The 14963-nt window shown below is 46.3% G+C and overlaps 1 protein-coding gene across 4 annotated transcripts in view; it reads left to right on the forward strand.

The window, feature by feature from the left end:
- Positions 1-14963, forward strand: part of TBCD (tubulin folding cofactor D) — a 194120-nt gene that overhangs the window by 33434 nt on the left and 145723 nt on the right. For all 4 annotated transcript variants that reach the window (XM_066381665.1, XM_066381668.1, XM_066381666.1 and 1 more), the window contains 2 exons: positions 7831-7876; positions 9694-9826. In XM_066381665.1, coding sequence (XP_066237762.1) covers positions 7831-7876; positions 9694-9826 — 179 coding nt within the window. The remainder of the gene's footprint in view (positions 1-7830; positions 7877-9693; positions 9827-14963) is intronic.

The following is a 14963-nucleotide window of genomic DNA, read 5'->3' on the forward strand; positions in this document are numbered from 1 at the left end:
GTTCTTGGTGGTTCATGTGCAGGCAGTTCCTTGCTGTTGAAGCCTGTCAGTGGCTCAGATATGTGCCTTTCTAGTCCCTGGGACAGGGGTACCCACTCTTCCCCCCTCTTCCTCTGAGTGTCTCCTGTTGTCTTACGCATGGAGGGGTGGGAAGTCTCACTGCTGGACTCTGCTACAGTATGCACTTTCCTGCACACAGGGAAGCCCAGGCCCTTTGCTGAGCTCAGGATTTGGGGAATGGCCATTTAAACAATGTCTCAGTGCCACTTGCTACAGGGCTTGTGGTTATTATGTGGGCTGTTTAGAGCATTTGAAAGAGCTGGGTGAATAAGATAGAACATGTTATTTGACTAAATTACATAAAAGTGTGCTTGGCAAAGATGAAGACAGGAAGTCACAGTGATCGGTATCTTCTGGGTTCGATCTTGTGCTTCCTCATCTCACAGACAGGACACCAGATTTGGGTCAATGATGCAGCATGCCCACTTGTCCCCCGTGAAGGTGTGTGTTGTGCTGGGGCTTCAGTTTGAGGTTACCGTTCACTCAAAGGTTAGATAAAGACTGGATGTGATTATTTTTATCACTAAAATATTTCTTTGTAAAGTCAATTTTTTTTTTTTTTTTTGTAGTGAAGAAGCTGGGAGGCAGAGAGACAGACTCATGCATACGCCTAACCGGGATCCACCCGGCGTGCCCACCAGGGGGCGATGCTCTGCCCATCTGGGGCGTTGCTCCGTTGCCATGGGGGCCATTCTAGTGCCTGAGGCAGAGGCCACAGAGCCATCCTCAGTGCCCGGGCCAACTTTGCTCCAGTGGAGCCTTGGCTGTGGGAGGGCAAGAGAGAGAAAGGAGAGAAGGAAGGGTGGAGAAGCAGATGGATGCTTTTTCTGTGTGCCCTGGCTGGGAATTGAACCCGGGACTTCCACATGCTGGGCCGATGCTATACTGCGGAGCCAGCTGGCCAAGGCCTGTAAAGTCAGTTTTAGTTACACATTTGTATACTTAAATTCTTTGTAATTGGACACAAACTTTTTTTTTTTTTTTTAGAGGGGCACACAGGAAGAGAGAGATGAAAAGTATCAACTCATAGTTGTGGCACTTTAGTACACTGATTGCTTTCTCATACGTGCCTTGGGGGCTCCTGCCAAGCCAGTGACCTTTGGGCTCAAGCCAGCAACCATGGGGTCATGTCTATGATCCTATGTTCAAGCCGAGGACCCCGTGCTCAAGCCGGATGAGCCTGCACTCAAGCCGGATGAGCCTGCGAACTTGGACGGTCAAACCTGGGTCCTCAGTGTCCCAGGCTGATGCTCTATCCATTGTGCCACCGCCTAGTCAGGCTGACACAACTTATTTTATCAGATAATCATATATTTTTTTCATTCTGGGTTCTAACTAGCCATCTTATCTAATTAGCCCACATGATTCTAATTAGCCGTCTGTCCCAGCCATTGAAACCTTATTTTCAATAATTAAAATTTCCACATTTTGGAAGTTTATTTTTTCTGCCCTTGATGTATGTAGTGCTGAGAAACCAAACCAGGCGTCCTTGGGGGGAGGGAGGGGGGGAGAGAAGCTGTCTTGGTTTTCCTGGGGTTGGAAGTGCCTGGATCTGGCTGGCTTGACTTTCTTAGAGCATCTTGGGACCCCAGTCTGGGGCCTGATCCTGGAGCCCAGCTCTGGCACTGAATGCAGGACAGTTCAGTTCTGTATGGCTCTGTACTGTCCATCCAGTGTGAGTCTGCTGTTATTTCTTGTGGAGTTGGTGGGGTCCTTTGAGATGCCCCTCATTTTCATTTTTCAAGCTAGCAGGGACCAAGCTGCTGTCAGCACTGAGAGAATTCTCTCCTGGAGCTGCTGGAAGTGGGGCCTCAGGTGGGAGTGCTGGGAGTTTCTGTGTAAAGTGATTTGGCTGGCCCTGGCCAGTTGGCTCAGCGGTGGAGCGTTGGCCTGGCGTGCGGGGGACCCAGGTTCGATTCCCGGCCAGGGCACATAGGAGAGGCGCCCATTTGCTTCTCCACCCCTCCCCCCTCCTTCCTCTCTGTCTCTCTCTTCCCCTCCCACAGCCAGGGCTCCATTGAAGCGGTGATGGCCCGGGCGCTGGGGATGGCTCCTTGGCCTCTGCCCCAGGCACTGGAGTGGCTCTGGTCGCGGTAGAGCGACGCCCCCGGAGGGGCAGAGCATCGCCCCCTGGTGGGCAGAACTTCGCCCCTGGTGGGCGTGCTGGGTGGATCCTGGTCGGGCGCATGCCAGAGTCTGTCTGACTGTCTCTCCCCGTTTCCATAAAAAATTAAAAAAAAAAAAAAAGTGATTTGGCTGTTACATAAAGGATGAAGCCCCAGTTCAGCCTTTCTGCCCTCTGGAAGATGTGGCCCTGGTTGGGCTCTTTGCACAGGTGAGGTACCCTGGGCCAAACTCGAAAAAGCATCCAGCGTGGAACTGGTTGTTATCCGTGCTGACAGTCCTTCCTGTTAGTTTCATCCCCTTTGTGTGTTATGACAGAACATGGTACCACGTCTCGATCTTGGGATAAGACTTAGGAGCACAGAATGGTACAGCCTGCTCTTCCTGAGCTCTGTCCTGCCTGTCTTTGTGTCTTCCTGAGGGACCAGAGGCAGGGTAGCGAGGTGCCCAGTGGGGTCCAATGTGTACCATTTCATGGGAGAATTACAGGCACCATGAGCTCATGTGCTGTTGGGGCCCTTTCTTGCTGGGCCTGGGATGGAACTGCTTTTTTGACCTTGACTTGATGGTGCTTCGGGGAGCCTTGGACCAGCAGCTCCTGCTTGGCAGCCGTGGACCTGCTCTTGAGCCGCTGACTCTGTGAATCACAGGCTGGGTGAACATACCTGGGGGGGGGGGGGGGAGAGCAGATTTGCATGTTGCAGAAAAGCAAGCTTGGAAGGGTAGCAATTGAAACGGGTGGTTGTTTAGAATGATCATCCAGAAACTCATGTTCTTTGCACCCTGAGCTGTGCTGGTTTCTGAATATAACAGATGTGGGCGTTTCTCAGCTGCTTGGTGCCATTGGCCTTTGTAATGGATGTACTTTCCACAGGTGGCTCATTTGACTTGTGTCTCGTACTTCCATGAAAAGGTGAGCACACCTCCTATGTTGTGATGCTGATGGTGAATGCTCCAGGCTGTTGGGAGGCTGGTGCTGCTGTCCAGTCACTTTCTCCTGGTGCTCAGACTCACTGTTCTCCCTGTGCTCTCCTGTGAAGGGCAGTGACGATGGCCCCATTTTTAGGTTAAAAACACCCATAAACAGAAAGTCCTATCTTAATTGAATTTTGTTCCTTTTTTCACCCCTTCTGCCCTTCTGGTCTGTCAGAAGTTTGGCAAATAATGTTCACATGTGAGAGCATGTTTGCAGTTTAGAACATTTAAACTTCAGTAGTGAAGCCAGAGGGCACTTTCGCTAGTGGTCAGCACTGTCAGTTCTTTCCTGTTTGGTGTCCGTCCTTTCCTGCACACTTTTGGCCCTAATTTGGGTCTTCTTGTTAGCTTACCTGGAAAGGCCTCATTTTTGCTTTCTTCCCCTCCATGTGTCCTCCGTACTGCTACCATTGTCACATCTGTCCATTTAGAATCTAATTGTGTCACAGCATGCAGGATTATGTAGTAGTCCCCTTGCCTGCAAGGTAAAATTTTAGTCCCTAAGTAACGAGTTCATTTTCTCTTGTGTGACAGCCTGCCCCAAAGCCTGTGGCTTAAAATAACAGCTGTTATTTGTTGGGTTCTGTGGGTTTGGGAGACCAGGGCCCCAGGAGTAGCTTGTCTTGAGGGCCTGGGCTGAGGAGGGTGCCGTGGGGATGACTTGCAGGGCTGGGCTCTGCTGTGCCTGTCAAATATGGTGCCTTTGTGGTATCTCTGCATGTGGCTGGATTCTCATTGTAGCAGCTGGAGAGCAAGTGGCCAAGAGACCTCAGCACAGGGTGCAGGGGCTCTAATGTCACAGTGTCATTTCTGCCTGGCTCTTGTTTATGAAGCAGATGGAAGCCCGTGGTTAGGGGTGATGAACAAAGACCCCATGTATCCCAGTTCATGTGGAGGAGTGTGTCAGAGAATTTGCCACAGGAGGTGATCATGTAACATTTAAACATATTTGAGAATAAAAGGGAGGCCTCGTTTATTATGAAGCCAGCGTACCAGCATCATCTGGGCTTGCCTGAACTGAGTGGGGTGCACATTTGCCCTGAGTCAATGCCCTTTCTGCATGGGCCTCAGGGTGCTGTCTGGCATCTCCTGCTTTCTCCTCAGACCTGGTGCTCCATATTTATGTCCAGCTGCACGTTTATGTCCATTCGTGTCCTACCTTGTCCACATGGATCGCCTGTCTGGCAACTCCTGTTCCTCCCGTGAGAGCTGGCTGCAGTGACCTTGCTTCTGCAGTGAAGCTGCCTGCACAGTAGAGTCTGTTGACCCCTTGCCTGGCATGACTGGGTGTCTCATTGCACGTTATGTGCACCAACTACCCCATGGAATTGTAGGCAGTGTTCAGGTGCTTTATGGCTCTTGTCCTACTGTAAGTCCCTGATAGGAAGGAATCCAGTGTTTCTGCTCATTAAGTATTCTATAAATGCAAGACTTATGTTTAAAGTACATTAAACTGGACATGTTTGAATTTACACGGAGTAAATTAAGTGTAATTTTGTATTTCACATAAACCTAGGAAAGAGTTCTTAAAATTAAAAGAAAATACTTTTCAGGCAAACAATGGAATATATGTATATTTACTTGGTAGGAATTTGTTTTTGATCTCTTTGGTGGATACATTTGACATTAATTTGCATTTTATTCTCAAAGTGGCTCAATGAAGTATGTACTGTCATTGCCCCAGTTTATATACTGAGGAAACAAGTTCAGAGAAGGCAGCTTCCTGCCTGTTCACAGGTGGTGTCTGACTGGCCCCACAGTTGAGCGCTCCCCAGCTACTTCTGAGTTTAGCAGACTTGGCAGGTAGAGTGTGAGGACCCCCCTTTTCCGTCAGTACAGGCCTCCCCTTGGCACTCGCTAGTTCTGAGGATGACATGAGCCCCCAAGCTATCATTTGCCAACTTGGCTTGTGCCACTCTTGCCCTCTCCCAGTGTTGGTTGCCTTGGTTGGTTACTTTTGTGGCCATAACACCTGACTGGACCTCCTTTTCCTCTGCCACCTTTTTTCTGTGAGGTCTCCTGACCCTACCCCCACTGCTCTCCTGTCCCCACTACCTCCTTGCCCGCTGCTACTTCCGCCTTGGCCAGTTGTGCCTGCACTTGGACGTTGTTGTTATGTTCTGTACGCTGACTCATATCTTAGGTTTTGTCTTTACAATGATAGTTGACCCTTAACATGGATTTGAACTGTGTGGGCCCACTTACATGTGGATTTTAAACATCTGTTCAAATGTCGACTCTGTTTTTTGGTCGTAAGTTGGGAGTCCTTGTGTGCAGAAGGCCAACTTAAGTTGTATGCAGATATTTGACTCCCGGGTAATTGGTGCCCTTAACCCCATGTTGATCAAGAGTCATTGGTTTGCATCTTTCAGGATCAACAGTATTCACTTTGTTATGAATAATGTTGCCTGTTGGAGGCCTTTCATCTTCTGCTCTGCAGTCCTAGTGCCCTTATGAAGGGATATTGTGCAGATTCTTTTCCTGATAGTCCATTGATCAAGATCCTGCCCTATTGTTGTTTGATTTAAATACAGGTTGTAATTTGTACGGTTTTGACTTTCTGGTAGAGCCATGGGCGTTTTACCCTGGGTGATTTCACTCATGCATAGATTAATACAGCTGAACCACCTTCCTGACTCCTTTAAAAATTCACTGGGAAAAAGTTTAGGGATCCAGGTAACTCTCCCCTTGTCATAATACAAATGGTTTATCAAGTTACAAATGCATTACAGATGAGGCCCGTGGAAGTCCAGGGTCCTGCCCTGCCTTTTATTAGCTCCCAGCACATTGTAGAGATGGATCCTCTGTTTTGTTTTTTTTTTAATTTTTTTTTTTTTTGTATTTTTCTGAAGCTGGAAACGGAGAGAGACAGTCAGACAGACTCCCGCATGCGCCCGACCGGGATCCACCCGGCACGCCCACCAGGGGCGATGCTCTGCCCACCAGGGGGCCATGCTCTGCCCCTCCGGGGCATCACTCTGCCTCGACCAGAGCCACTCTAGCGCCTGGGGCAAAGGCCAAGGAGCCATCCCCAGCTCCCGGGCCATCTTTGCTCCAATGGAGCCCCGGCTGCGGGAGGGGAAGAGAGAGACAGAGAGGAAGGAGGGGGAGGGGTGGAGAAGCAAATGGGCGCTTCTCCTATGTGCCCTGGCCAGGAATCGAACCCGGTCCCCCGTACGCCAGGCCGACGCTCTACCGCTGAGCCAACCGGCCAGGGCTGGATCCTCTGTGTTTATAGTGTACAGGTCACAGAGTTGTTGGCATGCACAGAACTTTCTACTCTGGATGGTTCAGGGTTTTGGGGTTGAGTTGATGGAGACATACTGGTAGAAAGAGTGGAAGAAAGCATAACTTCTGTTGAGGGGCTTTGTAGAATATCTTATAGAGTGCCCCAGGTCCAGGAAGGGAGTGGAGGAGAGGAGTCTGCTGTTTGTGTGCTGGGTGAGGCAGTTGAGCCGCTTCCAAGAGACAACTGAGCCCTGTAGCCTGTTCTCTCTAGTGCAGGTTCAGCATCCATGGTTGCACGGGCCCAGGTCTGGTGGGGTGGGGATAGTCTCTGTGTGATATACTATTGACCTGGATATTAAGAAAGTCTTCTTTTCCTTGGCTGAGCAGCTCCTTGACAGTTAGGACCTGGTGTTGGGACAGGGAGTTACGTGCAAATGGGTCACATACTTTCAGATGGTCTGAAACTGAAGCATTTCCCACCTTGCCAGTTAAATACTGTTTTTGAAGGAGAAGAATCTGATGAGCGTGTTTCAGAGGTGCTCAGCTCCAGGATTCTGTGCTTCAGGGGTTTGGATGCTTGTGTGAATTGTCCCATTTGTCTTTAGACTCAAAAGCAGAAGGTAAAATTTCAGGTTGAGAATTCAGGGGGTTGAAAGGTCTGTGAGTTTGGAGGTGTTCCCTGGTTATAGGGGATGTAAGCTGGAGATGTTAGGCTAGGGACCCCTGTGGGCGTCTGTCCCATGGGCTCAGGTGACTACTGCTGCTGAGTGGGATGTGTTGGCAGCGCAGGAAGAGGCAAATGTGTTCGAGAAATAGGAAGGCCCTTCTTTGTCAACTGAGAATGGGTGAGACTTCAGGAACAACTTGGGTCTTCCCTTTGTGTGAGACACTTTGGCCTGCAGCTTTTAGACTTGGATATCTTTCTTTATGCACAGGTAATTGAAAAAATCTAGTAAGATGCCTTTATTCTCTTTCTTGATAAGGTTGTGCCCTTAATCTCCTCCCCCAGTAAGTTAGTGTGCCTTTATTTATGATGCCCTTTAGGAGGGTTTCTTCTCATTTCTGTAATTCCTTCTTTTATCATGTACAGAAACTTGTTATTCTTTTTTTTTTAAAATTTTTTATTTATTCATTTTAGAGAGGAGAGAGAGACAGAGACAGCGAGAGAGAGAGAGAGAGGAGAGACAGAGAGAGAGAAGGGGGGAGGAGCTGGAAGCATCAACTCCCATATGTGCCTTGACCAGGCAAGCCCAGGGTTTCGAACCGGCGACCTCAGCATTTCCAGGTCGACGATTTATCCACTGCGCCACCACAGGTCAGGCAGAAACTTGTTATTCAGTGGTGAGTGTTTAGAAGAAAAATTCCTGAAAATGCAAAGATTGGTCTGATGTTTTAAAATTGTATGAATCTGCAATATTTTAATAAAACCTCTTTTTTTTTAAGGCACAGATATTTAAGCATGGAAAACGTGAAGACTGTGTACCCTATGGTAAGGTTTATTTGTAAAAGGGTGTTTGTGATGTGAGTTTGTTCACAAATGATTATGTCTCCTTACCATTTTATTCACAGATGCAGAAATCTGTAACTTACTGTATTTGTAAACTGTCATAGTTCTGTAGTTCTTTTTGTTGCGTGTGTGTGTATTTTAATAATCAAACACTTGGACTTTGTATGGGAGGTCTGAGTTCTGAGGATCTGGTGATGTAGACAGAGCCTGGAGTCTCTGGCTCACTTCCTGAGTCAGTTTAGGCTGTATTCTTACAATATCAGTAGCCACATCTTTTGTCCTATACCTCATTCTCTTAATTTTTAGATTCAGCCTCAATTTATAGAAATAAGTACACGATTCTTGCTGCAGAGAGGTTCACTACCTACACCTAGAGGAATTTCTATTTTAGAATATATATGATTCAGTCTGACTAGACAGTGGTGCAGTGGATAGAGCATGGGTCTGGGATGCTGAGGACCCAGGCTCGAAACCCGGAGTTTGCCAGTTTGAGCGCAGGCTCTTCCGGTTTGAACATGGGCTCACCAGCTTGAGTGGGGTTGCCATCTTAGCATGGGATCCTAGACATGACTCCATGGTCGCTGGCTTGAAGCCAAGGTTGCTGGCTTGAGCATGTGTGTGTGTGTGTGTGTGTATGTATGTATATATAAGTCAGATTTGAATGTAGCATATCTTTTTTTAATTTAAAAATTTATTGATTTTTAGGGAGAGGAAGTGGGGGGGAGAGAAAGAAACATCAATTTGTTGTTCTGCTTATATATACATTGGTTGGTTCCTGTATGCACCCTGACCAGGGATCTAACCCAGAACCTTGGTGTATGGGGACAATGCTCTAACTACTGGGATACCCAGCCAGGGCTGAACAGTAGTGTTATTTCCTAAAAATAAAAGTCTTCATTATGGAAAATTTGTAGCATGTATAAAGGCAGAGAGAATGATGGTACAGTGAACTCCCAGACTTCTGATTTTAGTTTATGGCATTCTTGTTCATCCTGCTCCTTTTCATCCACCAGACACCTGCATTCCTCTTTGTCTATTTCAATGTGTATCTCTAATAGTTAGGGACTCTTTTTAAAGACATAACCTTGGTATCGTTATCACACCTGAGAAAAGAAGCAGTAATCACCCACCATCTTCACATATTGTCCCCTGTGGACTTATGCACATAGAACATGCATCTATTTTGAGTTACAGTCAGTTATACCTGGTTAGTCATTTCACACTGTTTGAGTCTTTTAGGAAACTACTCAGATGCTATTATAATTGTCTTGAAACCCTGCTTTCCTTGTCTGTCACATGAAATGCCATCCCATGTGCTGTCCTGGCTTTGGCTTCCCCAATACCCACCTTACCCCCAAATGGCCTGGCAGCATTTCCTTGCCCATGGAGACTCCTCCTGGAAGGCAGCTTCACACCTGCTGCTGTTACCCCCCCTGCCTGATGCTGGGCTCCCCTGTAAAACAACAGCAAACAGCATGAAGACCTGAGAGCCATATGTGTCGAGTTGTCTTCACCAAGAGCTACTTCTCTCCACTCTTCTAACCTCCAGTCTGCTGCTTCAGGGAGGAAGTTGAGCATGTTGCACTCTTGCTGCATATGGTCAAGGACCTGGGACAGAGGGGTCTTCGTGAAGCAGGGCTCTGGGGTTTTGGTGTAAATTTAGGCCATCACTGCATTTGTGGGAGAGGCCTGTGGTAACGTTTGGTTTTAATGTTGTAGATGTCAAATATAGATGGTGTACTTTGAGGGCGCTTATAAATTCTTCCACCAAACTGAGTCACATGTGCTGTTGTTTGCAGCTGCCACTGTACTTGGGTGCCTGGACCGCTGCAGGCTCTCTGACAGCAACCAGACCCTGCTCCGGAAACTTGGGGTGAAGCTTGTGCAGCGGCTTGGCCTGACCTTCCTGAAACCCAGGATGGCGAAATGGAGGTTGGTAGACCAAGGTTTAAACCTGTGTGGCCTGAGCATCTGTCAGCAGTGAGGCTGATGTGACTGCCTGTGTCCCGTGTGTTTGGTGGCCACGGTGAAGTAGACTGACTTGCTAGAGTGTCTTCTGCTTTCATTTTTCCCTGATGTTTCTTATTTTGAAAGGAACAGTGTTCATTCTGGTTTTTTCCTGATTCTACATTTTTCGGTTAGAATCGCTGAAGCTGCAGTGATGTCAAGAAAAGCTTATTTTTGCACTTGATGTGACATTCAGTGTGCAGTATAGCTTCACTGATTTGGGCTTGCTGTGGGGAAAGCTCTATTTTGATTAGTGATAAGTCTGAATCTTAGGCTTCTTTCAAAGAAAACAAGCTCATTCCTTAAGGTTTATTCAGAAAGCCTATTGATGGAAACAGTGTCTTAAATGTCTGTAGGTCGCCTGTTGCAATTAATGGATGGCTTTTGAATTAGTGGCTCCCCCGGAAATAGGCTTTTCTACTATGCTGGGGTCCTGTGTTTTTAACAGTTTTCAGTTTTATTTAAGTATTATTTTGCATGGTTTGGGTGGAGATATTTGACTTAAGTACATCAGTTTTTGTCTCCAGTTGTGGCAAGATGTGTACTGTGTCTTAGTGATATTTTGCTGAAATGCCTTTTGGGTGTTCTGCATACAGCTTCATCTTTCAGAAGCTTATGAGACTAAATGTTAGTTTCCAAAATGCTGTAGAAAGTTAATGTTCAGTGCTGAATTAGGGTTCTCCAGAGAAACAAACAATAGGTATGTGTCAAGAGACTTCTTAGAAGGAATTGGCTCATGTGATTATGGAGGCTTGGCAAGTCCCTAGATCTGCAGGTGAGTTGGGTAGCTGGAGGCCTAGGAGAGCTGATAATGTGGTTCCAGTCTGAAGGCTGGCAGGCTCTACATCAAGAGGAGCTGATGTTTCACTTAGAATCTTAAGGCAGGTAGAATTCCCTCTGACTTGTGGGAGGATCAGCCTGTTTGAACTCTTCAAGCTGTCAACTGATTGAGTCCCACCCATACTATGGAAGGCAATCTGGTTTACCCAGTCTACCAATTTAAATGTTAATCTCATTCAAAAACACCCTCAGCCTGACCTATGGTGGTGCAGTGGATAAAATGGCGACCTGGAATGCTGAGGTCACTGGTTTAAAACCCTGGGCTTGCCTGGTCAAGGCAAATTTGAAAAGCAACTACTATGAATTGATGCTCCCCCCCCCCCGCCCATTTTTCCCTCTCTCTTCTTTAAAATCAATAAATAAAATCTTAAAAACACCCTTATAGACACAGCCAGAATAATGTTTGACCAAATGTCTGGGAATCTGAGTCAGTCAGGTTGACACATAAAATTAGCCAGAAATAGGAGAAGAAAAATTATTTAGCATAATTTTTTTTGTTTGTTAAAAATTTAGTCAGCATCATTGTGTTTTATTCTATTTTTTATGCACATTTAATGTAATTATTAACATGGTTGGGTTTATGTGTCATCTCACTGTTTTTCTCTCTTCTATCTTTTCTTCCTTTTGTACTTTTTTAAATGTTAGATTTTTGTTACATCTTTGAGCATCATCATTCTCTTATTGGTTATTTTCCCCTTATGGGAGCAGTTTGTCTGGCAGGCTAGTCCTTCACTGCTGCTGCTTCCTCCTGTCTGGTCTCCATGTGGGCCTGTTAGGGTGAGTTTATTTCACTTCTTTTCTCCTGGAGCACTCCTGCGGTATGCTCCTCACTTTTGGTGCTTACATGGCAGTCCCTTCTGCTGGGTCCACGTCTCAGTGACTCCTGAGCATCGTATCACCTCTAAACTCTGCTCACTCCAGCTGCTCTCTAGCAGTGCTCTGGGTTTGGCTTTGCAGTAGCACATCATAGGGTCACCAAGGTCCAGTGAGATCTTTATGCAGAATATTGAGGTTCCTTCTCATCTGTTCCTAAATACAAGCCATCTCAGTAGTCATGAATGTTTTCTTCTACTTGGCAAGACTGCTGCTCTCTTCTTTGGCTCTAACAGGAAGTACCTTTTAGGAAGAAGCAGAGGTGAAGCTGGGATGGGGTGCACATGGAGCTCTCTGCTCTGAGGGATTGTAGCCCTGCCTTGGTTGTCACCTTGTCCCTGCCAGTGGTCAGTTTATTTACCTTGTCCAGGTGTAGTAGTTATTTACAGCCAAAGGTAAGGCTGATGACAGCCTTAAGTCAGTCATCTTTGTAGTTCCGTCTGCTTTCTGGTTTCTGAATATTGAGGTGAGTGCTCTTCCTGTGAAGTAGTTGATGTATGTACTCATTTGAGAATAGAAGATGACAGCCCTTGTGTGCATGCCTGTTGCTCATGAGGCATTGTGTTGACTGCCTTGTGACCTTGATGACAGTCTTGTGATGGCTGGTAATATTCTCCCTTACTAGGTATCTGTTGCTACCCTGATTCTGACACCAGCTATGATGTTTTTTCCCCTCATACCAAGCAATTCTGTGACTCCAGCTGGGTGTCCTGCAATTTAACTCAATTCTGACACCATCTACCTGGAGATAGCTTCAGATGGCACAGGTTAAGGCAGTGGTTCTCAAACTTTTTGAAGTCGGGGCACATTTAAAATTCTACAAATAATTGTAGGCGCCCTATATACAAATTTCTGAGAAATGTTATAATTAAGTCAAAAAAAAATTTTTTTTTAACAGAGACAAAGAGTCAGAGAGAAGGACAGATAGGGACAGACAGGAACAGAGAGAGATGAGAAGCATCAATCATTAGTTTTTCGTTGCGACACCTTAGTTGTTCATTGATTGCTTTTTCATATATGCCTTGACCATGGGGCTACAGCAGACCGAGTAACCCCTTGCTCAAGCCAGTGACCTTGGGTCCAAACTGGTGAGCTTTGCTCAAACCAGATGAGCCTGCGCTCAAGCTGGTGACCTTAGGGTCTCGAACCTGGGTCCTCCGCATCCCAGTCTAACACTCTATCCACTGCGCCACTGCCTGGTCAGGCTAAGTCAAATATTAAATTAAAAAAAAAAAAGTCCAAGCGTGCTTTTATGGTAATTAAACGAAAGAAATATGACAAAACTAAATTTATTCTGACATTAAAAAACATTTTTATGTTACATTTTTTGTTATGCTTTTTAGAATTTGTAAAAAATGGGGGTTAAATAAAAAAATGACAAAAACGTTATCTTTATATATATATATATAGAGAGAGAGAGAGAGAGAGAGAAAGAGAGAGAGAGAAACATTCTTAGTAAGATGTAATAAATTCAGCAGGTCCTAGCATAAATGTGTTAAGTTTTTTCATTCCTGTGTTGATGAGAAACATGAGCCTGATGTGTCCTAACGATTTCTTCAATGTTTGGGCGTATATTTGAAAGGCAAGCTCTCATTTCCTTGTCAGTACATTGAAGAATTCCTCTCTTTTTACTCTTAATTGTGTTGAGTGCAGAAAACCCCCACCATACATATCATCTTAACTTTACACCAAACAAAGGATAGAAGAAACTCACCTCCAGTCTTTCCGGGAACATGGGGAATAGTGTAAACAATCCAGCACCACAGCTTAACAGCCTTTTTGCTACCTAATTAGGCAAGTAAGGTGGGGGGTTGGGCAGACTGTTAGCTTGCAGCCAATTCCCCACACTTCCGTCCCCCAAAAATCTAAACTCCAAAAATCCTGTTGGTTTTTTGGTCTCCAACAGGCACATATTTCTCTGGAATACCATAGGGCGCACCTGGAAATCTTCTAAGGCACACACTTTGAGAATCACTGGGTTAAGGGTTCAGTCCCACAAGATTGCCCCACACTCCCTTCAGATGCTAATCTCAAGTTTAGGTTGTTACCTGTGCTTCTGACCCACTGGCTGTAGATCAGAGGTTCCCATAACCCCCCTTCCTTGAGTGTGATTGATTTGCTAGTGTGGCTCATAATACTCAGAGAAACATGAACTTAACAAGATCACAGTTTATTATAAAAGGGCTTAAGACAGGTACAGCCAGATAAAAGGATGTACAGGGCAAGTGTGGGAAGGGGTGGAGCTTCCATGCCCTTGCCAGGACCACCCTCCCAGCTCCTCCCCGTGTTCCCTATCTCTGGAGCTTTCCAAACCTCGTTCCAAGCCCTGTTTTTATGGAGGTTTTATTACACTGAAGTGATTGATTAAATCATTGACCATTGCTGATTGATTCAACCTCTTGCCCCTCTCTCCTCCCTAACCCTCCAGCCACATGTGTGGTTTTACTGGCAACCAGCTCCCTTCCTTAGGTGGTATCCAAAAGTCACTTCATTAGCATAACAAAAGACTTAATCTAGGAATAGACTGAGACCAGATATACAGGGTGGGGCAAAAGTAGGTTTACAGTTGTTCATATGGAGAATATAATAATTGATAATTCAAGAACAAACTATTTAACACACAACTGTAAACCTCCTCATGCCCACCCTGTATATTTATTATAAATCACAATATCACATCTATGTAATAGTATCCCAAGATTTAGAAGCTTGAAACAATGCATTTTTAATGCCACCTTTTCTGTGAGTCAGGGATTTGGGTGTGCCTATGCTGGGCCATCTGGCCAGGGGCTGTCACAAGGCTTCCTGAAGGTGTCGCTGGGCTTCTGCCATCTCAAGACTCTGTAGACCTAGCATCCAGGCGAGCTCCTGTCATTGTCTCAGGACCCCCACCCCTCAATTCCGCCTTTCCAAAGGGCAGCAAGGAGCAGGAGACACAAGCCAGAGTCTTTTTAAGGCTCATCTCAGAGGCATGTCCTGTAAAAGCCAGTCACTGGGTCTGGCTGCACCCCAGTAGGGGATTAAGTGTGTGAGCTGGTGTTTGCGTCCTGGGTTCTGGAGTTGCCCTCAGGCTGTGGTCCCCAGCATTTACTGTAACTCCACTTGGGCACCTTTAATGCCCCAAGCCCATCCTGGCTACCCCTGAATCAAGTCTGTGCTCTCCACCTTCCAGAAGAAGAGGCCCTGGTCTGAGTGCCTTATGGACATCCTCTCGTCTGTTCTTGTTGCCCTCTGTGTAGGACATCATTTCACAGGTGGGAAAACTGAGGCAGTGAGGGTGTCAGGAGCTGTGTGGAATCATACAGCTGAGCCAGCCTGTGCTGGCGGGTGAAGAAGAGGGTTGTGGATG

Source organism: Saccopteryx leptura, chromosome 4, assembly GCF_036850995.1.
Source record: "Saccopteryx leptura isolate mSacLep1 chromosome 4, mSacLep1_pri_phased_curated, whole genome shotgun sequence".
Taxonomy (NCBI): Eukaryota; Metazoa; Chordata; class Mammalia; order Chiroptera; family Emballonuridae; genus Saccopteryx; species Saccopteryx leptura.